This window comes from Saccostrea echinata, unplaced genomic scaffold (genome assembly GCF_033153115.1).
Source record: "Saccostrea echinata isolate AGI-Se365-2 ecotype Australia unplaced genomic scaffold, CSIRO_AGI_Sech_v1 ptg000057l, whole genome shotgun sequence".
NCBI lineage: Eukaryota > Metazoa > Mollusca > Bivalvia > Ostreida > Ostreidae > Saccostrea > Saccostrea echinata.
The window spans coordinates 7,715,138-7,742,622 of NW_026889806.1; the positions used below are offsets into that span (position 1 = coordinate 7,715,138).

A 27,485-nucleotide genomic window follows, 5' to 3' on the forward strand; every position below is an offset into this window, starting at 1 on the left:
CGGAATTTCGCGCATGTGCAGTAAGTTAGATAGAAGATCTAGACCAAGGGAGGCCACTCTAAGCTTTCAAGCAGAAAAGTATGTCAACAAAAACAGGTCAAGAAATTTTATCTTCGTGATTGACAAGTTTGCAAGAATAACATGAAAAACTTTCGTTTTCTAATTAAGTATAATCCACTCTCCAAGTTTAAACCACTCAGAAATTTGGATGACAGCACTGCTATCTTGGGCAAAAGGTAAATTAAGCTTTGTTGACATTTAACCAGATAACGTTCCAGCTTTTGCTCTGTAATTTTTTTTTTATCAGACCTAACCACTAAATTTTTGTTGCATTGATAAAACTACTCTCCTTTTTACACATGGAAAAGAGCATGCATGAAATTTGCATCTTAAGGAAATTACTTTGGTCCCCTCCCCCTTCTGCAGAACTAATCTTTGATTTAACCTTAAAATAAATATAAAGCAAAATCACAAGGACACAACATGATAAATATTTACTTTGCTTTACCCACCACCATTAAAATTTTATAACATAAGACATTTGAGGCGTGGAATTGAAATGTCCTTAAACAAGATTGTTGTTATCCATGCAGGTACCACCAACTTATTTGTCAGTAACTTGCTCTTGCATATTGTATTGAATCAACCGGGAGACATAAACATCACATGCAGGTGATAAAAGTATATTACTAAATAAATAAGGGAAGTTGAAAGTACTTGAAGTTATTAAAGTTTATCATAAAGTTAAGTTACCAGATTGCAATCAACATGATGAATGTAAATCATCCAATGTCAAACAAATAAATTCTACACAACAGCAAGCTTATCAAGACATATATCTGGAATAATTATTCTGCTCGATCATTGATTAATGTCATGAACATTAATAGATTGTTTCTAATGAAGTAGACAATGAATATTCTAAGTCATACTTCACTTCAGTGACAGTATTTACTGACTTTGCAAATGATAAGATGGGTGCGTGTGTCTTGTTGTTTCTTCCCCTATAATAGAGAAAGGCAAAAATTTCTTTTGATTTGATCGGCCTATTCCTGTAGTTGTGTAATAATGACACTAGACATTTTAATGTCGGTCCAAAGGGGGCAAAAGCAGTATGGTTAAAAAAAATCATCTCCTCATATGAAGTCTGCATGGTAATAAACATACTTTCTAAATGCATATGATTATAGTTATGACTTGTAGATGTGCATCAAAGTTTCAGAATTTTGATTCTTACATACTAGAGCCAGGCCTTTCAAAATCTGCCAGTACCCAGTACTTTTACCAGGCTGCAATCATGATTGTACCGGCCAAAATATTTGATGGAGAAAAATTTGATAACATATTTTACTAAAATTGCTTCCAAAAGGTTCCTCTTATTTTTGTAAAAGAACCGTCTGTTTCTAATCTTTTTGAAAGTCCTGCTAGAGCTCTCCAGGGGATGAAATGCGTATGGTTTCTAATAAAAGTTTATCGTAAAATTTCATTCAATTTAATTGGCATTTTATGAATTTGATACTATCACAAAATAGCTATGCTAACTGGTTGCAGAAGCACAATAAGATTTTAGATGCTTCAAATAACACAGATTTATAAGTAACAATTTATTCCTATGTTGATCAAACTTACCTGGATGATGACAATTACAATGCTTACTACCAGTATTTTTTATATTTTTGACTTCTCATTTGACCAATTATATTTCTGAGTACCTGATCAGAAAGTTAATGTTTGGCACAGGTCCATTCCCAAGTAACTAGATGTTCTACCTTAAATGACCAGTCTTGCTGATTGGGAAGGGTGCTAGGAATTATGTTTTGGATGCTACATTTGGCCTATATTTTTCAGAAGAGTGACCAGATATCACCTGCTTATAGTGTTTATTACTCATGATTGACTCAGTATGCAAGAAGATGCTCCGAATATGACTGGTCATCTAAGGTTTTTTGTATTGAAACAATACAAATTGGGAGAATAACAAATACGGACCTCTAAAAACATCAGTGGTTGGATCAAGTGCCATGGAGAAATAACCATTCTCTGTCGACCAGTCACACCCACTGTGTGCTCCTGAAATTGTCATGATCGAACAGAAAAATCCGTAGACAATTCAGTGTATAAAAAATGGCCTAAGAATTTGTTTGAAAAATATCAGTCATCATTCTATTTAACGATGGATTGCTGACAAGGTCATTGTATCGACCATAGAATTAAGGAAATGTTGACTTTAAATGAGTCTGTTGATATATAAATAGTTTTAATTATTAGAAAAAGATGTTAACGGTAACCTAACAACAAAACTAACTAAGATAAACTTGCTTTTCTATCACTGACTTCCCTTATTTATGTGGCAATATACCTTTATCATCTGCATATGGGGTTTGTGTCTGCCAGTTGATAAGATATGCAAAAACATGCTCTACTTACGAACAACTTCTTAACAAGGCAAGCTATTGAAAATCAAGTTGATGAAACAAGAATAGCAATAATCTTGTTTAAAGTCATTATTTCGCAAGTTTTATGGTTGATACAATGACCTTATCTGCAAATACAAACTGTTATTTAGTCAAATGCTGACAGACATTTTACATAATAAATGTTAGGTCATTATTTACACACTGAATTGTCTATGGTATTTTATGTTTTTCCGATCATGACAAGGAGCACACGGTGGGTGTGACCGGTTGACAGGGGATGCTCACTCCTCCATGGCACCTGATCCCACCTCTGAAGTTTTTACAGGTCTGTGTTTGCTCTGCTCCCATTTAATATGTTTCAATGGACTTTTGAGCTTGATTATGTTTCATAATATATTCATATTTCATTTCATCAACTTGTCTGTCAATGGCTAACCTTGTTTTAGTAATTGCTCATACATAGAGCATGCTCTTGCATGCCGAATAAACTTGGAGACATAAATTTAACTTTATATGCAGGTGATAAGGGTACATTACTTTACAAATAAGAGACGTTGACGATGGAAAAGTTGAAGTCATTGTATTTATCATAGAATTTTGTTGTTAGAATAAGATTACCACTGACTTCTTGTTATAGTAATATATCTAAATATGAAACAGATGTGTCAAACTCTGTGGTACCTTTTGAGTTCATTGGGATATATCAAATCAATGTAGGAATAGAAATAAATATTGTTAATTGATAAAACACCGTCGATATTTCTAAATGTTGAATTGAACGCCACAGCAAAATACTTTTCCTTTTCATGTAGAAGTTTTGGAAAAAATTCTGCTTCATATGAATGCAGAAAAGGTCTGCTAATAAATGATCACAATTGTTACCCATGGGAATTTCGACAGATTGTTGGAAGACGATCTCCATAACCTACATAGGTTTTGGCAATCAGAAACTCAAGCTTCTTTTTAATATCAACTTTGGAGTACTTGTATGTGCAAGCAGAATAAATTGTAACGAATTCAAATAATTTTGCAACTAAATTTATTAACTAAAACATAGTATACTGTACTTCTTTATATTTTTTACAACATGTCACTGTGTATTTTACAAAATAGACATTTTCCGAGTTATTGCTAATAATGTGCAGCCTTTGGGTCCTCTATGATATATTGACAATTCCCCAGGATCTAGCTGTCAAACGTTGTTAAATTGTTCAAATGTATAACTGAAATGCAGTCTGTAAATCAATATTATAATTCTTATTAGTGTAGCAGTTTGTATTACATTGCTTGGATGCCTGAGTGATTGTTAGTATGAGTATAAAGCGTCATGGAGGTCCCCTTTGATCTGTTGACAGATCCCTAGGGTCTGCCATGATATGTCTCTGGCTAATCGGGATATATGTTTTCCCTGATCATGGTTAACTGGGGCCTGGAGGTCCCTCAGTGATGTTTGTGCATTTACAGTGTCAGCTTGTTTGTAATATACTAGGAACTCAAGCATATATAACAGTATGTGGGGTGGGATGAATAATACTGGTTGTCTATTCTGTAAAGCACACTGTTGCTCTGTTATTAACTCACTGATATATACTATTTTGTTGCTGAGTCTGATATCATCTGTTACACAATTCCGCAGTTTTGTTGACCATGACCGTCCTCCTTTACACTCGGTATACTTTTCGAAGTCAAATAGAACCACATATAGCAGATGGGGCTGTGCTAATCTGACTTTTGTCCTCTCTATCACAAATAAAGCTTCTTTGTATCGGCATGTCTGGTAATAATACATGGCGAGGTACAACATGTCAGAAACACAGCCAAACTTGGCTGCCAATTTTAGCATGTGACAGGACATTTTTTCAGAAATATATATCTTTTTGTTATTGTCACTGCACATGTGAGTACTTGAATGCAACAAATTATAAAATAAAAAAGCAGTCTGCTGGAGAATTATTGCTGTAAGTTTTTGTAACATAACAACTTGATATTTTGTCAGGAGAAAACGTGTCAATTGTTCTATCTTGTGCAAGGTTCTCATAATAGAGATTAGATCTAGTGTATTTAGTGATGCATTTTTATGTATCTCTTGAATTAGTTCTATATCAAAGACAGCCTCATAGATCAAAGTGCTTTCTTCTATACAGATGGAGAGTCTTGGATTACAGAGTCCATTAATAAAATAGGACCTGATGGAGGGGCTGTATAATAGGCATGATACACCTAATTCATATAATGTATATAGTCTAACGAATAAAGTAACTTGTGAATCACCATGGATTTTAGTCAAAAACATGTTGTTTTCTGGAATGAAAAAGTTAGGACATACTCCCTCATACACTCACTTAAAAATGAGTTTAAAGCAGAGCCAGAAACACTCCAGGAGATTTTGTGGACACCATTGTGGAATTTTGTTTTGTTGAAGCACCCAGAAAATAGTTGTCTTCATGTGATAAGAACACAGTAATTTGCTTTCTTCACTGTATCCATAATTAATGACCTCATTTAAATAAAAGAAGATTTTTAGTAAGCCATACGTTAACAATTGGCAGTGGTTCAATGCATATATGAGCTTTTGCTCTGCCTGCGAGAACGATATCCTCCATTCACTGTGTTCGTGATTCCCTAGTTTAATTGTGTCCTACTGCAACAAAATGACATCCATTTCTGAGTATGTTATGAACTACATGAGGCTGGGGCCATGATTGACATCTGTCAATCCATGAGGAGGCAGTTGGAGGCCAAAAGTCACATGCAAAACAGTGGGCACGATCGCACCCAGATCCTTCTATGACATCAAGAGTGCACGGTCCATGTTTAATACAATTGGGTTCAAGCAGTATTCTGTTTTCAATGTATTTAGAACTAGATATATATAATCTTTCCTTCATTCTAAAACATGAAAACAGAACACAGATATGTGCTTGATGTAGTGGTAACCAGAGTAAAGTAAACCCTGGGGGCTCTCTGAACTGTCCGTAAGAATTGACACATATCTTTTTGCATTGTTACACTTGATCTGAGATCTGTCCCAGAACACTCGATGATCAGTTGGCCATTCCATAATGTCCACATCAGATTTTAGAAGTCTGAATCCTTCTCCGTAACTCCCACTCCATAAAAAGTTTTCCTTATTTGCTTCCAGGTAATTTTGCACCATATTCATATTAACTTCGACGATATCTCTCCTCATGGCTAACTGTTGTGGAGTTCCCAGTATATTACAAAGGCCAATAAATACAGACTCTGACAAATTCTCTATACATCTCCTTCTGATGGAAAAAAATGAAAGAATTTGTTTGCAAAATAAGTGATGTGTTTTAGAAATGAATTTAAAATTTATTTTACCAAAATACCTGTTTTATTTTTCATATACCCGTATGTGGTGTTTCTGGAATCCATTTTACTTCACACACTTCGCTGGAAATTTTTAATGTCTATTTTTAGCTTTAAAAATCCAGTGAATTTAAAAAAAACTGTATCAATGAATTTTAATTTTGAAATTCATAATGCTTGCCAATACTAACGATGAGTTCCAAATACCATTTAAATTTATTTTTAAGATATTTATTTAAACCCAGTCCTTTTATTAATCACCAAAGGAGCAGGGTTTTTTTTCCCTGACATTTAATATATGTATCTGTCTTAGAACGTTGAATTTGCTATATTAAGATTTCATATTTACATAAAGTTAGGGTCATGTTGATGATTTTTTATTTCATTTCATTTTATTCAGGTAAAAATATCACAGAATGTCATGATTACACACATTTAAAACATTACAGATTAGCCTACTAATAGAAAAAAAAACAGACATTATCTTGGCACTATGCTACTTAATAAAGATCTAATTGAGCATATACATGTATTATTATATATTAACTTACATGACATACAGATGATAGGTATTACCTAAGGATAGCCCATAAAAGCTTTTTTTAAAAAGCTTATTTCCAATGGGGTCCTTAAATTTCAAATATGTTAGTAACAAAAAAATTACATTAAATAATGGAATTTAGACAGGGTACTTGAATGAATATAGCATAATGCTTTGAAAAATGACATGTTTCTCATTACACATTTACCTTAAAAATTATCACAATAATGCTTATAAAACTAAAATAAAATTAAATAAAAATAAAATTAGACAAGCCTTCACGTAGTATCACTAGCATTTGTAGATAAAAAAGATCTTACAGCTTTCTTTAATTTTTGTTTAGTATTCATCTCCTTGATCTCATGTGGTAAAGTATTCCAGTCTTTAATAACATTATAGAAAAAAACATGAAGACTCTTTCCCTTTTATCTTAGGTACATAAAAATTCTTATTAGTTGCACTTCTTGTAATATTATTATCCAGTACAAAATGATCATGGAGATAAGCTGGTGCATTTCCATGATATATATTAAAAACATGGTTTAATCTTAATTGTCTAACTCTGTCCTCCACTCTTAACATATTCAGAGACTCTAAAATATTACTAGAAATACTCTCTCTTGGACCAAGGTTTAAAATGAACCGTACTACTTTGTTCTGGGTAACTTGTAATCTGTGTTTAAGTTGCTTATTTATTTCACAATACCAAGAAGAACAGGCATAGTCAAAGTAACATCGTATCAAGGCAGAACATAGGGTCTTTCTAGACTGTGTATTAAGACAAGATGCATTTCTATATAAAAATTTAAGTCTGGCATTAACTTTTTGTATAATGCTTAATACAATATTTTCACATGAAAGAAACTTGTCATAAATGTCATAAACATGATAGAGACATTAATCGACAGACTCCCAGAAGTTCGCTTCAGTCATGAAATATATGGAGATAACGAACAGTATTCATTTCATCTGATTAATCCGTGTTTATGCCCTCTTCACATATTTGTATTGGTGTAGTTTCATGGAATCATTCAGGTTCTTTGTACCTGGCCTGGTTATACACCTTACATAGGTCAATCTCTATTCTCAATCTTTCTGAAGATTTTTTTAAAGATCGGAAACGTTCAGTTGAATCATTTTCTATATATATATATATATTTTAAAGATTTTCAAGTTCCTCCTCCACGGATAAACTACAATGGAGTTACACACAGGGACCGGGCGATGTTCCTCTTCTGGGGGCTACTATTGGTCAACTTCTACAACAGCGGGCCGAGATGCATCCTGACAAAACAGCTGTAGTGTTCAGTGGCTCTGGAGACCGATTATCCTTCTCTGAGCTGTTGGAGCAGGTCAGGCTGTACAGATAGAAACTTAGACATATGAAGAGTAGAATGTTAAGCCTTCAGGCTTACATTTGCTTACTTTTCAAATGACTTCTTTGAGCAGCATAAAAATTAAGAAATGTTAATATATTTATCTTCATGGTTTTGGGTATTACGCTAGTCAGTTAAGAGAATACCAAGTATTTATAAATCAACTGATTTTAACCATACAGTTCTGGATAAACGAAGAGAACAGTGCTTAAAATTGATAGAGAATAACTGCAAAAGTCAGTTTAATTTTTGTTGTAAAATGATATATTTCATACCCCGTTTAGAATGTTCATTTCTAGATTGTAAATGTAGAATTAAACTGATAGCTTACTGACAAACATACAAATATCCATTACTGTTTTACTTAAGGCTGATCAGCTGGCAGCAGGTTTGCTGAGTCTTGGAGTTAAGAAAGGAGACAGAGTAGGGATTTGGGGACCAAACATGGTGGAATGGGTCGTAACACAGTACGCTACCGCCAGAGTGGGAATAATTTTGGTAAAGCTTTAAAAGTGTTTAAAAATCTGTTTCTTCTCTGTATATTTCAGTACATTTATTCAAGAGTGATATTATTTTGGATTTAGGTGAATATCAACCCACAGTACAGACCAGAAGAGCTGGAGTTCACATTAAATAAAGTAAGATATAACAGAATTAAGACACGTTCACACTAAATAAGGGATATTAACAGAATTACTACACGTTCACACTAGATAAAGTAAGATATTAACAGAATTACTACATGTTCACATTAATTAAAGTAAAATATTAACAGAATTACTACACATTCACACTAAATAAACTAAGATATTAACAGAATTACGACGTTCACACTAAATAAAGTAAGATATCAACAGAATTACTACATGTTCTCACTAAATAAAGTAAGATACCAACAGAATTGCAACACGTTCACACTAAATAAAGTAAGATATTAACAGAATTACAACACGTTCACATTAAATAAAGTAAAATATTAACAGAATTACTACATGTTCACATTAAATGAAGTAAGATATTAACAGAATTACTACATGTTCACATTAAATAAAGTAAGACATCAACAGAATTACTGCATGTTCACATTAAATAAAGTAAGATATTAACAGAATTGCGACACGTTCACACTAAATAAAGTAAGATATGAACAGAATTACTACATGTTCACACTAAATAAAGTAAGATATTAAAAGAATTACAACACGTTCACATTAAATAAAGTAAGATACTAACAGAATTACCACATGTTCACATTAAATAAAATAAGATATCAACAGAATTACTACACGTTCACACTAAATAAAGTAAGATATCAACAGAATTACTACACGTTCACATTAAATAAAGTAAGATATTAACAGAATTGTGACACGTTCACACTAAATAAAGTAAGTTATGAACAGAATTACGACACGTTCACATTAAATAAAGTAAGATATCAACAGAATTACAACACGTTCACACTAAATAAAGTAAGATATTAACAGAATTACAACACGTTCACATTAAATAATTTAAAAGTAAGATATTAACAGAATTACTACATGTTCACACTAAATAAAGTAAGATATCAACAGAATTACGACATATAAATGAAGTTAGATTAGTAATGTAATAAATGAGGATGTTGGCAAAATTACAAAAAGTCAAATCTGTCTAGATCTCAGGCTTTCATTTGTTTACTTTTCAACTGACTTCTTGAAGCAGAGTAAAAATTAAGAAATGCTTATACATTTCATTATGGTTTTGTGTATACTGTTAGTCAGCCAAAATGAATAATTGTGAAGAATAAATAAAGTAAGCAATTTATCAATAGAATTACTACATGTAAATGAATTGAGATGGCCAATGAACTAAATGATTATCGCAGCAGAATCACAAACAAAGTGAAGTCTCAGGACATAACATGATTTGTCTTTTGTTAGGTTGGTTGTAAAGTTTTGATAGCAGCAGAAGAGTTCAAAGGTCAAAGCTATTATGAGACACTGTTTTATTTGGTGCCAGAATTAGCAGCTACTAAGGCTGGACAAATACACAGTCACCTGTAAGTTAACAAACATTGATTTATCATAAATTGAACATGATAGCATTCATTAAAAAAATTAGTGAAGATGTAGCATGTGTTTAGAAATTAAGACTACTAGTTTTTCACTAATCATTAAATCTTTACAAGCAGACAAGAAAACTAACAATTTAATTGAAAAGCTAGACTAAAACATTAGATGCTAATAGTAAAATAACAAATAAACAGAATGACAATTGAAATTTGATGGATTCAGCATTTCTGTTGTCAACTTCTCATGTTCATGTAACAAATTTCCAGGCGCAACTTGCATATGATGTCTCTGTCTCTGACATGGTCATGTTCTGAATACAATCTTTTTTTTTAAAATGAGGAAGGCTAAGGGAAAAACATGTTTTGACTTTGTTTGCAAGTATATCTTATTGTTGAATCTTATTTTGAATGATGCATTAGCCTGTTGTTTTCATTAATTGACTATGGATTGCTACGATTAATTGATCAATACAGAGGATTCATTGAGACTGTGACAAATTAACTGGAGATACTTATCTCTCCTCCTTTCCCTCCTACTCACACTATCCCAAATCTGGGGTCAAATTTTTTTCCTTCTTCTCAAATTGAGTCTGTTATAGGATTCAAGAGATCATTATCCTAACACCACCTTTGTTCCACAAACTGAGATATATGGTTTATATCTCTCAGTTGATTCCATACGCAAGAGCATGCTCTACATATGAACAATTTCTAAAACGAGGTAAGTTATTGACAAACAAGTTGATGAAACAGGAATATCAGCAGTCTCGTTTAAAGTCGTCATTCAACTCGACATTTAGATATATCGACGACATACTGTCAATTAACAATGGTTATTTCCATTCTTATGTCGATACGATATATCCCGGTGAGCTTGAGATAAAAGATACCACAGAGTCTGACACATCTGTTTCATATTCGGATATTTTACGAAAAAGACGTTCATGGTAATCTAACAACCAAGGTTTATGATAAACGTGATGACTTTAACTTTTCAATCGTCAACTTCCCTTACTTATGCAGCAATATACGTTCATCACCTGCATTTGGGGTTTATATCTCTCAGTTGTTTCTATACGCAAGAGCATGCTCTACGTATGTACAATTTCTAACACGAGGTAAATTATTGACAAACAAGGTGATGAAACAAGAATATCAGCAGTCTCGTTTAAAGTAATCATTTCGTAAGTTCTATGGTCGATACAATGACCTTATCAACAAATACAATTTATCATTGAGTCAAATGCTGAATGACAATTTTCACACTAAATGTTAGGCAATTATTTACACACTGAATTGTTGACGGATTTTTCCATTATTTCCCGATCATGACAAGGAGCACACGGCGGGTGTGACCGGTCGGCAGGGAATGCTCACTCCTCCATGGGACCTGATCCCACCTCTGCCGTTTTGGAGGTCCGTGTTTGCTCTGCTCCTATTTTGTATTGTTTAATGGACTTTTGAACTTGAATACTGTTCATTATATCCATATATTTCATCCTTTGTAATGATTTGCACTTCAGAAAAATAAAAATAGCAGTTTGCATTTGATACTCATTTATCCCAGGCTGCATATGCGTGATAAAGATTCAAAATATTCCTATTTAAATCAATTAGTTTGGGTAAAGGAGATTTAACTGCACAATAATCTTCTTGATTATACAGAAACAAATATTATTTATCCATGAACAATAGATAACCATATTATTTGTACATTTTTATTTTTTTTTTACAATTTGTCACCTTGTACAGGTCTTCACTGAAACAACACTGAAATGGTATTCTTCTTACAATTTGAATTTTGCAACTAGCATGGCTAGCAAGCATTTATTTTTTGTTTCTGATTTGTATGTTCCATTTGTACTATTTCTCTTTCAAATTTTTAAAGTTTAATGTTGTAGTTTTATCTTTTTGTGTTGATTTTTATTTCTTTTATAATCATTGTATGAAGTAAGTATTCATCTTTTAAAGATTTCTCTGAAGCAGGTAACAATAATGAAGAAGACCATTATGTTTTGTTGACATTGTGTATTCCACGCCCCTTTCCTTCTTTAGTTGTATCTATGATAGCAAACCCTTAGTCATTTTAGTTCTATCATGTTTTATTTAATATACAGCTTTAGATGAAAATGGCTTGTTATTTTCTTGATAGAAGCTGCCTACAATCACTATTATGACTTTTAATGATAAATATATCTGTATGTCAATTTTCCTTGGCAATTCCATTAGAAAGAGCAGATTAACTTTAAATATGTAAACTTGTGTGATTATATATAATAACGTTTATATATTTCTGTAATCATAATGAAAAAAAAATTGGTACAAGTTTTTTTGTTACTTATAAAATACTTTTCTACCTTTGATTCATATATGTTAGTGTGAATTGATAATAGTTATTGTCATTTTTTGGCAATAAAATGATTTTAAAAATCATAAAAAAAGAATTTGGAAGATAAAAAAATGAATTCAACAAATCAAAGGAAAAGTTGTGTATGACACAAAAGGCTAATTTACATAAGTTTATGTACGTTTATTTTTTTAATGTATTAATTAAACCCTCTTTTAACAATTTCTTTAATATTTTGTAGGCTTCCACATCTAAAGCACATCGTTATGATGGGAAATAATTCCTACTCGTAAGTTATCATCATCATAATAGAATTTAATTTATTTTGGGATTCTGAAATTATTTATATTGGAACTAGGTTATGCAAAATCATGAATCCTTATGATGAGCAAAATTGCAGTGTTTGAAATATCACAATTCATACTTAAGAGGGCTGGGTGGTCGTGGCCATTTTTAGACTATATTGATCTCTTTAGAAGAAGAGCTCCATATAAAGATATACAAAAATGATCAAATTTTAAAACTAAAATGTATGAATTTTTTCTTTGCCAAATGATAGTTGACAGCTTCAGATATCATATCTAAACAAATAAGTTATATATCTGATGGTTAATTTGTTGACCCCCCAACCTCCTTAAAAGATATAGTAAAAGGCATACAAGAAAGAGAGTCATATTTTATCACAAATGCAATGCATTGAATTTAGACAGTATGCAATCTTAAGACACTTGGAAGTCAAACACTTTATCAAAAAAATTTACTGCTGAAACTTCTCATCCCCAAAGAACTTTTTATATTACACAACATGTAACATGTTATTCACATCTTAAGTGTGTGAAATCCTTTATTAACAGAGGAACAATCAAATATAATGAGTTGATGAAGGCTGGAACAAACAAGGACCGTACAGAAATCCAGAATTTACAGAGTAAACTTCAGTTTGATGAACCAATCAACATACAGTTTACATCTGTGAGTAGCCATTAAACCAAACATAAATGAATAAACAAAATAAATCAATCATGTTTATAGCAAACAGAAAACATAAAGTTTTTTTTGTGTTGAAAAAAAAAAATTAGTACATGTTTATAAAAAAGCCTTGATTCTGAATTTATTCTAAACTTTCAGGACTTTCCTTAATTATTGATATCTATTATTTGAAGAAGAATTTGCAGAAAAATGTTTTATTGAAATCCAATGATTAAACAAACAGAGAAACGTACTGCTATTGCTTCTGAAGATAATTTTACTCCTTTTCTAAGATTTGAATTACAAGAAAAGTCTACACAGAAAATATCAAAATACAGGACTATTTACGTTTTGCAAAATGAGAAAAAAATAAAAAGGTACATGTTTGAGAATTGGGTCATTGCGGACAAAATTGTAGAAAAGTGTGTATTTCATTCGTGGAGGCAAAACAATACTAACAGTGTATTGCATCCTGATAATACTTTGCATGTATATCGTAAAAAGAACAAATTGTGATTTCTAGATGCACAGTGAGCGCCCTGAATAAGTGTTCACCTTTTCGTTTAACAAACGAAAATAAAATTACGTTTTTAAAATTATTTTAGCAGAAGGACTGGTAATTTTGTGTAACAAATTATTTGGATTTAGGGAACAACAGGTAATCCTAAAGGAGCGACCTTATCTCACCACAACATCGTAAACAATAGCTATTTTGTGGCTAAGAGACTCAACTATGACAAAGAGGTATGTGTACAGGATTTTACATTTTCTGCAACAAACATTGTATGCATTAGAGCTTTTTATTTGTATTCTTAACCTAGATATAGGAGGGGTTATCCAAAAATTCGTGGACTGATTGCGATAAAATTAATACTATGGAGCCTGTGCTTACAAAATTCATAAGGAACATAAAACAACAAAAGTTTTAGAAATGTTGAAAATTTTAGCTTGATACATTGATAATTTGCCAAATTATTCTAAAATAAAAAAGGCATTATACGATCACCAGGCGCTGTCGCCGTTTAGTTTTATGATGTCCGACAACGTCATTGTTTCTCAATGTCCGCTCTCTCTACCTCATACACTTATCTTGATGAGATTACCTGGAGTTAAGTAAAGACTTAAGCCCGTCTTGTTTGTATGACTTTACCATGTCATGAACAGCTGCTTTCAATGCATATAATATTGTAAATGGATCTACATGTATACATGTACAAAGGGAGAGATCCTCATTAGATTATGCCAGAATACTTAGCTTGTTGGAGTTCAATTTCTAACACACATGATCCAGGTCACTTTTCGACGTGACTGACTTTTGACATCCTGACCACAAATCGACATTAACTGTGCATTTTTCATCTCTCTGAATCTTTTTGGGCATTTAAAAACAAGTGCCCTGGGTGCATTTTATTTTTCTGTAGCCTGTTTAAACATTCCCTAGGTCTATACCGGTTTTTCCAGGAGTGAAACTTTATAGAATATTAGAAAAAAATCTCCCCTTTTTGACTTCATTTTCAAGCCCTTAATTGATTGGACACTACATATAAAATTTACGATAAAATTTCATAGGACATACAGAACGGGGTAAAAATTGCAATTTTTTTTAACAACAGTGTCGTACCACATGCCTGAATTAACGGGATTTTATGATGTCAAATGCTCATATCAAAAGAGTTTTTCTCAGTTACATAGAAAAAAACGTCATATTTGGAGTTGCGCCGCCTAGACATAGTATTGATTACAAAAACATTGACAATTTATTAAAATATAAAATTCATGATTTATGGTTTATTCTATAGATAGAAAAGATTATTATAACTTAATTTGTTAAAATTCATTGATGTACCTAAAGCGGTTCTAATTTTATTGTGCTAGTCCACGAACTTTTTGATAACACCTCGTATTTATATTTTGTTATAATTTAAGTTTTCTTATCCCTAGAAATTTACAACAAAATAAAAAGTGTATAGCAATTTACAGGACACAAAAATGCAAATGTTAAGGTTTTAAAAAATATTACTTAATTTAGTGTCAAACATTTTCTCACTGAAATATTTTTTCTATTGGATTGTTATTTGATTCTATCTCTGCAATTTCTGATATAGATTCTGACCCATGAAATTTAAGCAGATTCTCCGTTTACCCAATTATGACATAGAGCACATGGTGTGTGTAACCAGTTGTCTAGAGACACTCACTCCTGTAATCTACCTGATCCCGCCTCATGTTTTTCTGAGGTCTATATTTGCTCCGCTCATAATTTGTATCATTTCAGTGGAAAATGAATCATTGTTTGTTATCTTCATTTATCTTCATCTTTCACTAAAAATCATCAAGTGTGTAGATAATCTTTAAACCATTTTGTACATTTCAAAAAGAATGATACAAAAATCTGCTTCAGGTATTAAAAGTTTTAGTGTTAATTTGCAAAATGAAAGAGGCCAATTGTACTAATATCAGATGAAGCTGTGGTGTACCATAGTTAATTATGCATATTATTTATTTAATTGCGGTAGCTCTTCCTTTTTGATTAATAATAACAAAAAGGTGCTCTGAATGTATTTTAAAGATGTTTGATTGTTTGGGATGGCAACTTATTTTGAATTTTACCTCTTGCATCAATGGGACATTCAAATCAAGCAATGCTCAACTCCATCTTTACATCCTTCATGCGAAATTTGAATACTCATTGTGAAACATGAAGATAACAAATGGTAATCATGCTAAAATCCAACTAAATTAAATGCAGAATAAACGCAGACCTTTAACATCAGAGATGGGATCGGGGGCCATGGAGAGGTAAGCACCCCCTTTCACACCTATCCCTTGTCATGATTGAGTAAATGGAGTAAATAGCCTGTCAAACTGTATTATGAATGTCGGTCAACAGCGTAATGTTGACTGTAAACGAGAATGTTAATAATCAAACAACTTTGTTAGTACATTTTCTGGCATAGATTTGAAAATTGACCAACATATTTAAACAATTTGGATACATAAACACCATATGCAGTCGATAAAGGTATACTGCTACGTATATAAGGAAAGTTAAGGTCATCACGTTTATTATAAAGTTTAATTGTTTTCAATGTCTATAGTTTAAATACTACATGTGAATTGATTTTGAAAAAATCATTGTGAAAGTTCTTTGAAGTTTTTTAGCATCCAGATTGGTTTAACTTCACTTCTCGAATATGTAGTTGCACCGTACTTCTGAAGTTTTCCTTTACTGCTATTCATAGTTTCATGAGAATGAAAAAAGAACTTAGTAGAACTTGTATCGTATCTTGCTTTGAACCTTTGTTAGTATGTTTTGTATACAATAAAACAGGACACCAGGATTTGTATGCCAGTACCACTCTACCACTGTTTTGGAATGGTAGTGGGCAGCCTGTGTAATGTGACAGCAGGATCTACCTGTGTTTATCCCTCTCAGACGTTTGACGCAGGCTTAACACTCAAAGCAGCTGCCGAGGAAAAGTAAGGGTCATGTTGTGACATTATATTTCTTCCTTTATTCTTACTTTATGACTGATGCTTTCCTCTTTAACTAACACCACTTGTTTCATCCTAGATGTACCTCTGTGTATGGAGTACCTACTATGTTTATTGACATGCTCAATCACCATGACTTTGACACCTTTGACCTTTCTTCTTTATACACGGGGGTCATGGCAGGGTCACCTTGTCCCATAGAGACGTTAAGACAGGTCATTAGCCGGATGAACATGGACAGAGTCACAGTAAGTTATGAATCTCAAATCGACAACTGGGAGATGCATAATATAAATGTCAGGAGTGTAATGGTGGTTTAGTGCATCATATATGCAACTAAAAATAAAAATATGAACTGAACGTTGGAGTAAATTAAAAATGGAAATGTACACTATGCTACTGAGTGTTTCTCAAAATTTATTAGAAACTGGATGCTTTTTCAAATTTATTTATGGAATCAACATGTTAATTAAATTTTTTTTTAAATGTAATTTTCTATGTACAATTTTGTTTAAGATCATTGAAGAAATGTGAAAGTTTACTAATATGATTAACTTACATTTCTTTGTCATTAATTTGTTATTCTTATTGGAGAAAAAGTTTCAGATTTTTGTAACGAAGAATATTTTGTTAATTAAAAAAAATATACTCATTCAAGTTTGGATTATTGAGTATATTTTGATGTATTACATGTCTCTTTATGTGAAAGTGAAATTTTTTGTCATTTCATGCGTATAAAAAATCCATCTATCAAATTCAAATCAGCTATAATGATCAAAATCTCTCTTTTGAGCATTATTACAGAAACCATGTATACCAGTGATATCAATATTTATAATAACTAAGTACTCAGCAAAACATGCATTTAATATGTTTCTGGTATTTTTCTATAGGTTTGTTATGGACTAACTGAGACAAGTCCAGTTACTCATCAAAGCCTGCCGACAGATGACCCGGAAAAACGGGTCACTACCGTGGGGAGACCCCAGAGTCACGTAGAGGTGTGTGTTTATACAGCTCATAATAGTTTACAGCTAAAAGATATTTTTAAAATGAAATGTGGAGATAACAAACCTTAGGCAAGCTCAAATGTCAATTAAAACGATACACATCGGAAGCAGACGAAACACAGATGTCTAAAAACATCAGAGGTGTGATCAGGTGCCATGGAAGAGTAAGCATCCCCAGACGACCATCACACCCGCCATGTGCTCCTTGTCATCGTCGGGGAAAACCGAACATGCATAGACAATTCAGTGTGTAAATAATGGCCTAACAATTAGTATGGAAAACGTCAGTCAGCTTTTGACTAAATGCTAGATTGTATTTGCTGACAAGGTCATTTTATCGTCCTTGGAACTTGTGAAAAGTTGACTGTAAATGAAACTTTTGATATTCTTCATTCATCAACTTTCAAAAGGTTGCCCCGTTTTAGAAATAGTTAATACGTAGATCAATTTCTAGAATATTGAATCAACTGAGAGATATAAACCCCATATGTATGTGGTAAGGGTATATTGCTACATAAGTAAGGAAAATTGATGATAGAAAAATTAAAGTCATCACATTTAGTATAAAGTTTTGTTGTTAGGTTACTGTAAATATTGTTTTCTAGTAAAATGTCAAAATAAGAAACGTTTGTGTCAGACGGTGGATTTTTCTTTTATTTCAAATTCACTCGGGTATATCGAGTTGGCATATGAATGGTTAGAAACTATTATTAATCGATAAATACATCGACACTTTAAGTGTCCAGTGAAGGCCACAGCAAGTGTTTTCTTCTTCTCATGTATAAGGTTTCAAATAAATTCTGGTTCATATTAAAACAAGAATTGGACTGCTAATAACGGGGCGCAATTGTTACCCTAGGAATTCTGACAGATGTTGGGAGGTTGGGAGACCCTGATCTCCAAAAAAAAAAAAAAAACAAACTACATATTATATATTGTCAGTCAGAAACTCAAATATCTGCTTACTATCAACTTCGAAGTACTTGTGTGTCCAATCAGAATGATTTTGAACAAAATAAATTTGCAAATGTTTTAAAAAGTTAAAACATGAACATTTGTCCTTGAAATAAATACGTTTTACCTCACTATGAAAAATTCTGATCAAGTTTCTTGCAGTTCATCTCAGCCAAAGGGGTTCTTTTATGTTATTTGGTTGCTTTACAAATTTGAATAAGTGAAATGTTAGTTTTGATGGATGATATATTAGATAAATTCATCCAAGTTATAAGACTAGGTGAGAAAAAGAGATATTCATTTATTACTTGTACATTCAACTAGAATGAAATATTTTAGGAATGACTCTAATTCTTGGTCAAATTATTCGAGTATAACCTGGTTTGGGTCATTTTACGCTTTATAATCCGCGAAGCGGATTATAAAACAGCGTAAACTGACCCAAACCAGGTTATACTCGAATAATTTGGCCAAGAATTAGAGTCATTCCTTATAATTTAATTTTAAAATCATTAAATAACTATGGGTTTAAAATTTCGTTACTTTTTATTAGTTCAAATTTGCCGCTCAATAATACAACCATAGTAACGGAAGTGATGGGAATCGAGGGGAGGTAAAAACTGATACATAGGCATAGCAGCCATGTTGTTTGGTTACATGTGGTAAGATCGAATTATTGTTTGAAATTAAAGGTACATTTATTAAATCTGGAATTTTCCATGAATCCCGAGGACTGGAAATGAGAGGATTGTATGGATACAGGTGATTCAGCTGGTTGTCAGGGGGGGGGGGGTGTCCCCTTACCAAACCAGGTTATACAGAAATAATTTGTGTTCCTTTTTGGATATTAACCAATCAGAGGCTAGTATACAAACGAAATTAAATTATATGGAGATAACGAACAGTATTTAAGCTCAAAAGTCCATTAAACATTACAAAATAGGTGCAGAGTAAACACGGACCTCTAAAACATCAGAGGTGGGATCAGGTGCCCTGAGCATCCCCTGCCGACCGGTCACACCCGCCGTGTGCTCCTTGTCATGATCGGGAAATAACGGAAAAATCCGTCGACAACTCAGTATGTAAATAATGGCCTAACAATAAGTATGAAAAATGTCAGTCAGCATTTGACTCAATGATAAATTGTATTTGCTGACAAGGTCATTGTATCGACCATAACAATGATAACTAGAAATCAAGCAAAAAGACCATTGTTTGAGAACAGAAGAAATAAGAAGATAATGAACAGTGATCAGGCGGCTCAAAATTCAATTAAATGAAAAAGGTGAAGATAAAGAACAGTGGTCAATCTCATAAGAAATCTATAAATAATACAAATCTGTGAAGAGGGCATAAACATGGACCCTTGGAAATTCCAGAGATGTGATCAGGTGCTTATGAGGAGTAAGCATCCCCCTGTTGACTGGTCACACATACCATGAGCCCAATGCATTGATCAGGTATACGGAACATTCTGTAGTCAAATTAAAAAAAAATACTTATTTGGAAAAGAGCAAACACGGACCTCTTAAAACGTCAGAAATAAGGTGAAATAGAAGAGTAAGCATACCCTGTCAACCGTCACAGACTTTAATCAAAATATGAAATAACTTTTGAAATTGATTTGAAAAATAAAATAGCATTTTCATCATGTATATGTATCAGAATGTTATACAAACTTCTAATTTTTGAACGTGTTTGTTAAATACATATCAACTTTGTTCTCAGTTTGTGTTCATAGGACCAGAAAAAAATACACAATGTTTATGAGTAATATATTTCAAGTGTAAAGTGATTGGAGAAAATGGTGACATCTGTCCAGTTAACACACCGGGGGAGTTATGTACCCGAGGATACAACACAATGCTCTATTATTGGGACGAACCATCTAAAACACAGGAGGTCATCGCCATTGACCGATGGTTCCACACTGGGTAAGGACACATCATCCTGAGAGAAGTTATTCTTTCCTGAAATGTTGTTAAGTCCTTAATATTTAATTTATTATGTTAATATAATTATGGACTCTTTCGGTGGTGAATATGGTTTGTTATTCACCAGGAAAATATGAATATTAACAAAGGCCAATCCGATTTTTTTTTTTAAATAATACAGTTTAAATTAAATAACGATTTGATCTTTTATTCGTATTTTTTGATCAGCTAAGACAATTTAATTATAATCGGAAGGAAAGAATATACAGGAAGTGCGCATGGAGCAGAATGGAAATAAAATATCATGTTGATTAACAGGGATATAGCAGAAATTGATGAAAACGGCTTCTGTAAAATTGTGGGCAGAATTAAGGACTTGATTATCCGAGGTGGAGAAAACGTTTATCCAACTGAGATAGAACAAACCATCTACAAACACCCCAAAATCAAAGATGTACAGGTAATTTTGATTTTTGAAAATGACTAAAAATATAATATTACTTTGTTGGGTAGTGATAAACTGTATGGAAAATAAGAAGCTTTTTGACTATATTATAATATTGAAAAGAAGCATGTCAAATTCTATAAAAGTTTAATCTGATTCAATTTCAAAGTTTTCAGATGTAAAGTTTTGGTAAAGTGCTCCTAATAGAGATTGTTCTATCTGACGTATCCGTATAAGTATCCGTATCCGTATACGTATCGAGCTCAGAGAGGCATCTCGATCCCGATGTCTATACTATATACTATAATTTCCATCGTAATTTGTTTGGTTTTAAAGCAGCCCCATTCATTTAAGAATAGCATATGGTATTTTTTCTAATAAAAAAATGTATTAAGCTACTGTAAAAGTTTGTTATTTCGCTGGAAAATTTTTTAAAAAATGGATAATGAAATTCAATAAATTTGTATTTGTTTTCATTATATTGTTTAAAACTTTAATTGCAATTTTGTTTAAAAACATTTATCGGGATCCCCCTCTCTCCCTCTTAACATCAGGACATTTTATTGATTGATTCTGTAATTTACATTAGATGACATAAAAGTTAACCCCCTCACTCACACACTGAATGCAAAAGACGTTGATATCCACACAATCAATAAAACCGTTTAGCAATTTTCTAAAGAGAATCTGCTTCCAGACCCTTACCAGTATATGGTTAAAAAAACCAGCCTCCCCCCCCCCCCCCCCCGAACATGCACACACAAACTTTCATATCGTCTGTTGACTTTCTTCATTCTTTTTTTTCAATGAACTATTTGACAAATACCTGTATGTCCCCCCTTCCCCTCCGCAGTTGAAATTGCTACTTTCGGGTCTATTCTTGATTTTGTTTTATATTTTGTCCTTTCAGCAGTAATAACTTGAAAAGACTTCATGGCGACAAAAATAGGTAATGAAATGAAAATTCAATTGTTAAATTTGATTTTTCTTTTTAGTTCTCTTGTTGTCGTACATGTGTATTATAATTCATGGTTTGATATAGAACTAAAATAGGGTATTCATTATCTTAACTCTCTTTTTATAAGAAAGAAAAGAACATTAGACTAAATAATGCCAAAACAATAGATTTATCTATTTCTTCTATGCTACCTTGTCCATCCTGCTGATTTTTATTCATTTATATTTTTATTTATTTGTTTATTTATGCATTTTGGCCCAGATTGGGACAAGTGTGAGTCAATTCAACACGCAGTTCATAGAATTGAATAGAAGAGGCTGCTTCAACGTAGCAGAGAAATAAAAAAAAACACACACACAGAATAAAGGATAAAATTTATACAAAACATTAAATTGATAAAATATCAACATTTTTTCAGAGTTTTGATCCCGCTTGTACACAAAGAATTACAGTCATCCTAATTTCAATAAATCATTTAAGTAAACTTTAGTCAACATGTATATAAAGTAATGTATAAGACATAAAAAAATTTCTCCGTTTATCTCCTTTTATCGACAATTGTTAATTCATCCCCGACAAAAACTGCGTGTAACTGCATCACTTTCGGAAATCGTAGTCCTTTCTCAAGCTCTCTGGAATTTCGGATACGGCTATCACCTAACAATTTAGGGAATTTAGAGTCTTCAAACCACCCCAGAATTGCCAGTTTTCCAAAGCTTTTCTGGAGAACTATGTCCATCAAATATAATCAAATGATATACAGAATGTTGATAATGATAAAAAAGAAAATGAGGATGGAAATTTTCAGTGATCTCCCCCCCCCCCCCCCCACTCACACATAGAGTATGCAGTATGGTCACCTTTTTATTGTCAAAGTTTTGATAAGGTGACTTGTCATATTTTAGTTTCTCCCTGCCTCGGCCCAGCTTCCCCCTTCTCCACTTTGTTAATCAATTTTAAGTGTCTGCTTGATGTAGACAAACTTATACTCATCTAGAATGTTTGATCTCTGACACCCCGTACAGTTAAACTTTGTTAACTCAAACCCTTGGATTTATCGAAGTTTTAATTGGTCCAATCAAGTTGCATGAGATAACGAGCGTTGACTGTATGCATTATGGGGATGATGTCTTGTACTGGTAAAGGTTACTTCTAGAATGAAACAATAATATATCCTGATACTGTGAGAGAGAGAGAGAGAGAGAGAGAGAGAGAGAGAGAGAGAGAGAGAGAGAGAGAAATCCCTTTTTGAACCTTTTTTTTTTATTTTTAAACAATTTAATAAAAATATACGTATTTTTTTTTTACTAAACAATTTTTTTTTAAAATCCTTCCATAAAATGATAGGTGTGAACAGCAACTTGATACGTTTCATTAGAAATATTACTATATATCTTATTTTCCAATGAATGAGGTTAAAATCAAACAAGAAACGATGGAAATGTTACCCAACGGTTAAATCATCGGGATCGAGATGCCTCTCATACTTCGATACGTATACGGATACGGATACGTATACGGATACGTCAGATAGAACAATCTCTAATACAAAATGTGTCACCAGGTCCAAAAAGAACTGTTAAGAGAATTGGAACATAATTTAATTAAGAAGTGTGGAACATAAAAAAATTGGTTTCATTTGATTGGTCAAAAAGACTCATTTTTATTTCTTTGGTTTTTACATTGGATTCATTCAATAATGATATAAATTATTCCTTTTGTTAGCTATTTTTTTAATACAACATGCACATACATGTAACTCTTTCATCAAGTATGCGTGCAAATTTTACCCTGGGCAACTGTCAAAGATTTTGGATGGCCGTTCAACGTCAAAGCAATGGTGTTTGACTTCACAATAGCAGTGTGTCTTTTTACTCCTTCATAAGGAGTTTGCAGTTGAATTTAGCACTCATTAATGTGCATACAAGCATTTCTGATACGATAAAACAAGATAAATGTTAATGTAGCTAGGTAACTATGCAATTGAATCACAAATTGGAGATTTAGTAAAATACTATTTTGAAAGTAGATTTTATTATTTTCTCATCTTGATTAAATAACAAATAGCAATTGCAAATGAGATGGAAAAACTCTTCAATGACATTAGTTCAGAGCAAGATTTGTCATAATTAAGAGCTCAAAGCGACTAAGCGCATAAAGGTATGGTTAATTAATCATATACAGTGTATTAACATAATAAAACACCAAAAAATATCTGTATACTCGAAACAGTATGTGAAAAAATATGCTTTCACATAATACATCAGTAAATTGTCAATCAATTTGTTATGCGTGAGTGGTGCTGACTTTTACTATCATATATCATATATCATATAAACTATCATATATATTTGTTGAAGTCTTTTCTGGAGATTTACAGCGTATTAGGTATGTGTTCATTATCCTTTTCTAGATATAGGATGTACGGGGTCCTGACGAGTGTGTTTGCTCTCTCTATATGTAGATTGTAGGGATCTCCTGAAGAATTTTTTTGCTCTGTTCTATATATAGGTTGTAGGAGTTCCTGACGAGTGTTTTTATCTTTTTCTAGATATAGGATGTACGGGTTACTGACGAGTGTATTTGCTCTGTTCTATATATAGGTTGTAGGGGTTACTGATGAGTGTTTTTGCTCTGTTATATATATATATATATATATATATATATATATATATATATATATATATATATATATATATATATATATATAGGATGTAGAGGTCTCCTGATGAGTGATTTTGCTCTGTTCTATCTATAGGTTGTAGGGGTTCCTGACGAGAGGTTGGGGGAGGAGATTTGTGCCTGGATACAAGTTAAGGAGAACCAGTCTGTCACTGAGGAGGAAGTTAAGTCCTACTGTAAAGAAAAGGTGAGTCAAGTCTTACTATTGAGTTAAGGTAAATCAAATTGTACTGCAAAGAAAAGATGAATCAAGTCTTACTATTGTGAAAAGGTAAATCAAATTTTACTGTAAAGAAAAGGTGAATAAACTCCTACTGTAAGGAAAAGGTAAATCGATCCTACTGTAAAGAAAAGGAAAATTAGGTTCTACTGTAAAGAAAAGGTGAATCAAGCCCCACTGAAAAAAAGTGAATCCAGCCATACTATAAAGAAAATGTCAATGAAGCACCAAGAAGGGAAGATTTGTTTTATATCATCATTTATTTGTTAATGAAGTTTTATTTTATTTTACAGAATTTACATCAGCAATTTTTAATGGTGAGTTTAGTTAAAGAGAATTAAGTATGATTTTAGTTTGTTTTTTTTCTTAGCTTGCTAGATTCAAGGTTCCTAAGTACATTGCCATTGTTGACGAGTTTCCTCTGACGGTAACAGGGAAGGTCCAGAAATTCAAAATTCGTGAGGTTGCCATGGAGAAACTTGGACTTGAACACATTAGACCACACTAATAGTCTTAAACCAACAGAGGCCATAAAACAGTTATCAACCTGGTGAACAGATGTTGTGTAAAATAGAGCAGTTCACAAAAGAAACTCAGAATCATTTTTATGTGTCTTTTTCGAATGTTATATTGATTGTGAAATTGATTTCATTGCTATGATATTTGTAATACATATTGAGAAATTTTAGAAATGTAATTTAGAAAATAGCATACACACATTTTATAATATATTGTATGTATGGATGTGAGTTTGAGGTCATTTCAATTTATGTATGAGAAAATGAAGAAAGTAGTTGAAAATAAAAGTTGTGTTTAAGTTGTTTTTTATTGATAAAGACAAAAGTTCATAGCCAGGTGAAATGTTCTGATCAAAGTCTGTGTGATGTCTAACTGTTATTTATTTATCAATAAACTGACCCCCTCCTAAATTTCTGGCCATAAATCAAAGAGGGAGAGGGGTAGTTGTTTGGGGGAAGGAAATAGATATTGTATTTTAGGAATTATGTTTAGTACTTGTTGATCTAGTATTTTGTTCGCCAGTTTGTAGTAGGTAATTATGTGTTAAAGATAAGGCCTCAAGACCATAAAATGAGAACAGACCAAAGTCAAAATTTTGATTTTGAATATCTTGAGTTCTATTTAATATATGTGCATAAAAATTTTAAGGGTTCTATAAGAGACAAATTCCCAAACATGCTGAAAATTTGTTTCATTATCAAAATTATTTCAAAATTATATTCATCTGAAATTTTGATTTAAGTCCATTCTCAGTTTATGGTTTTGAGGCAAGGTACATCACTTGTCAGCTTTTGAAAACATCTAATATCAAAATTATCAATCACAGTTCAATATTTATAACGAATTATCTAATACGCAATTTAAAAACTGCTCTGCTAACACAATTGTAAAGAAGTTGGACTTCGGGGGACTGCTAGAATTCATTTTAGGAAAAGGATATTTAGAAAATTCTTCAAATTTTCACATTTGTTAAATTCAAAATTTAGTCTAAATTTCTTTTGCCTGAAATTTACAATTTTTTAACATATATCAAAATTAACATTAGTGAACCCAATTTTTTTTCTTCTATTTTAAATTACACAGTACTTTCAACAAACCAGCATTTAAGTTTTGAAAAGCTTGATACTAGAGAGGCTGTTTATATGTTTGTTAACGTTACACGAAATATATTGGAGTTATTTCTGCAAAAAGGTTACACAACAATTTTTGTGCATTAACTTGCTGGATTTTTTCCATAGATACATGTATTATTTATAATATTTTACATATAAAAATAAAATTATTGCCATCGCCCCCCCCCCCCCCCCACACACACACACGATATAGACCCTCGGGCCTTTTCGACTTTTTCTTATAAATTATCTTTCAATGACATATTTGTGATATAATCTATACGTACAATTCGAAAAAATACCTGAAACAAACATTTTATGAAATCTACCCCAATCTATATATATATATATATAGAGAGAGAGAGAGAGAGGGTTTGTTTGTTTGTTTGTTTATTGTTTAACGTCGCTCTCGAGAATTTTTCACTCATATGGAGACGCCACCATTTGCCGGTGGAGAGCTGCAAATTTTGACCTATACTCGGCACTCAGGGCCATTGAACAGTGAGGGATCTTTTTCGTGCCAGCACCTACTGCGACACGGAACCTCGGTTTATACGGTCTCATCCGAAGGACCGGTCTCCACGTCCCACAGTGGGATTCGAACCTGCGACATAAGGATAACTCTTTACTCCGCGACTCTAGAGCGAATGCTCTAACCACTGCGCCACGCGGGCGACAAGAGAGAGGGGGGTATGAATTTTTATAAAATGTTTGTTTAACCCAATTTTCCGAATTGATGATATAGATTATATCACAAATGTGTCATCTAAATATAATTTATGAGAAAAAGTCGAATAGGCCCGGGGGTGTATATCGGGGGAAGGGGTCCTGTTCTCAAGCACCTATGATTGATTGTATATTGTTTTACGTCCCATTCGAGAATTTTTCACTCATATAGAGACGTCACCATATACCGGTGAAGGGCTTCAAATTTTGACCTTTACTCGGCAATCGGGGTCATTGAGCAGTGAGGGATCTTTATCGTGCCAACGCCTGTCGTGACAGGGACCTCGGTTTTTAAGGTCTCATCCGAAGGACCCGCAACTTTCACTTCGAAGTGCCGAGCGCATGGCGAAGGAACAGTTGCTACCTATTTTTTTTTTATCGACTTATGTCT

General features: G+C 32.6%; 1 protein-coding gene across 1 annotated transcript; it reads left to right on the forward strand.

Annotated features, from left to right (window-relative positions):
• Nucleotides 1-47: 47 nt before the first annotated feature.
• On the forward strand, nucleotides 48-25,518 carry LOC133174284 (medium-chain acyl-CoA ligase ACSF2, mitochondrial-like). The gene is made up of 15 exons (XM_061309371.1): nucleotides 48-236; nucleotides 7,457-7,643; nucleotides 8,037-8,165; nucleotides 8,252-8,305; nucleotides 9,593-9,711; nucleotides 12,312-12,359; nucleotides 12,925-13,042; nucleotides 13,688-13,783; nucleotides 16,371-16,519; nucleotides 16,614-16,782; nucleotides 17,428-17,535; nucleotides 20,284-20,432; nucleotides 20,751-20,892; nucleotides 24,594-24,704; nucleotides 25,108-25,518. Exons 1-15 carry the CDS (start codon nucleotides 142-144, stop codon nucleotides 25,243-25,245), a joined length of 1,812 nt encoding a protein of 603 aa, XP_061165355.1. The 5' UTR covers nucleotides 48-141; the 3' UTR covers nucleotides 25,246-25,518.
• The last annotated feature ends 1,967 nt before the right edge of the window (nucleotides 25,519-27,485 follow it).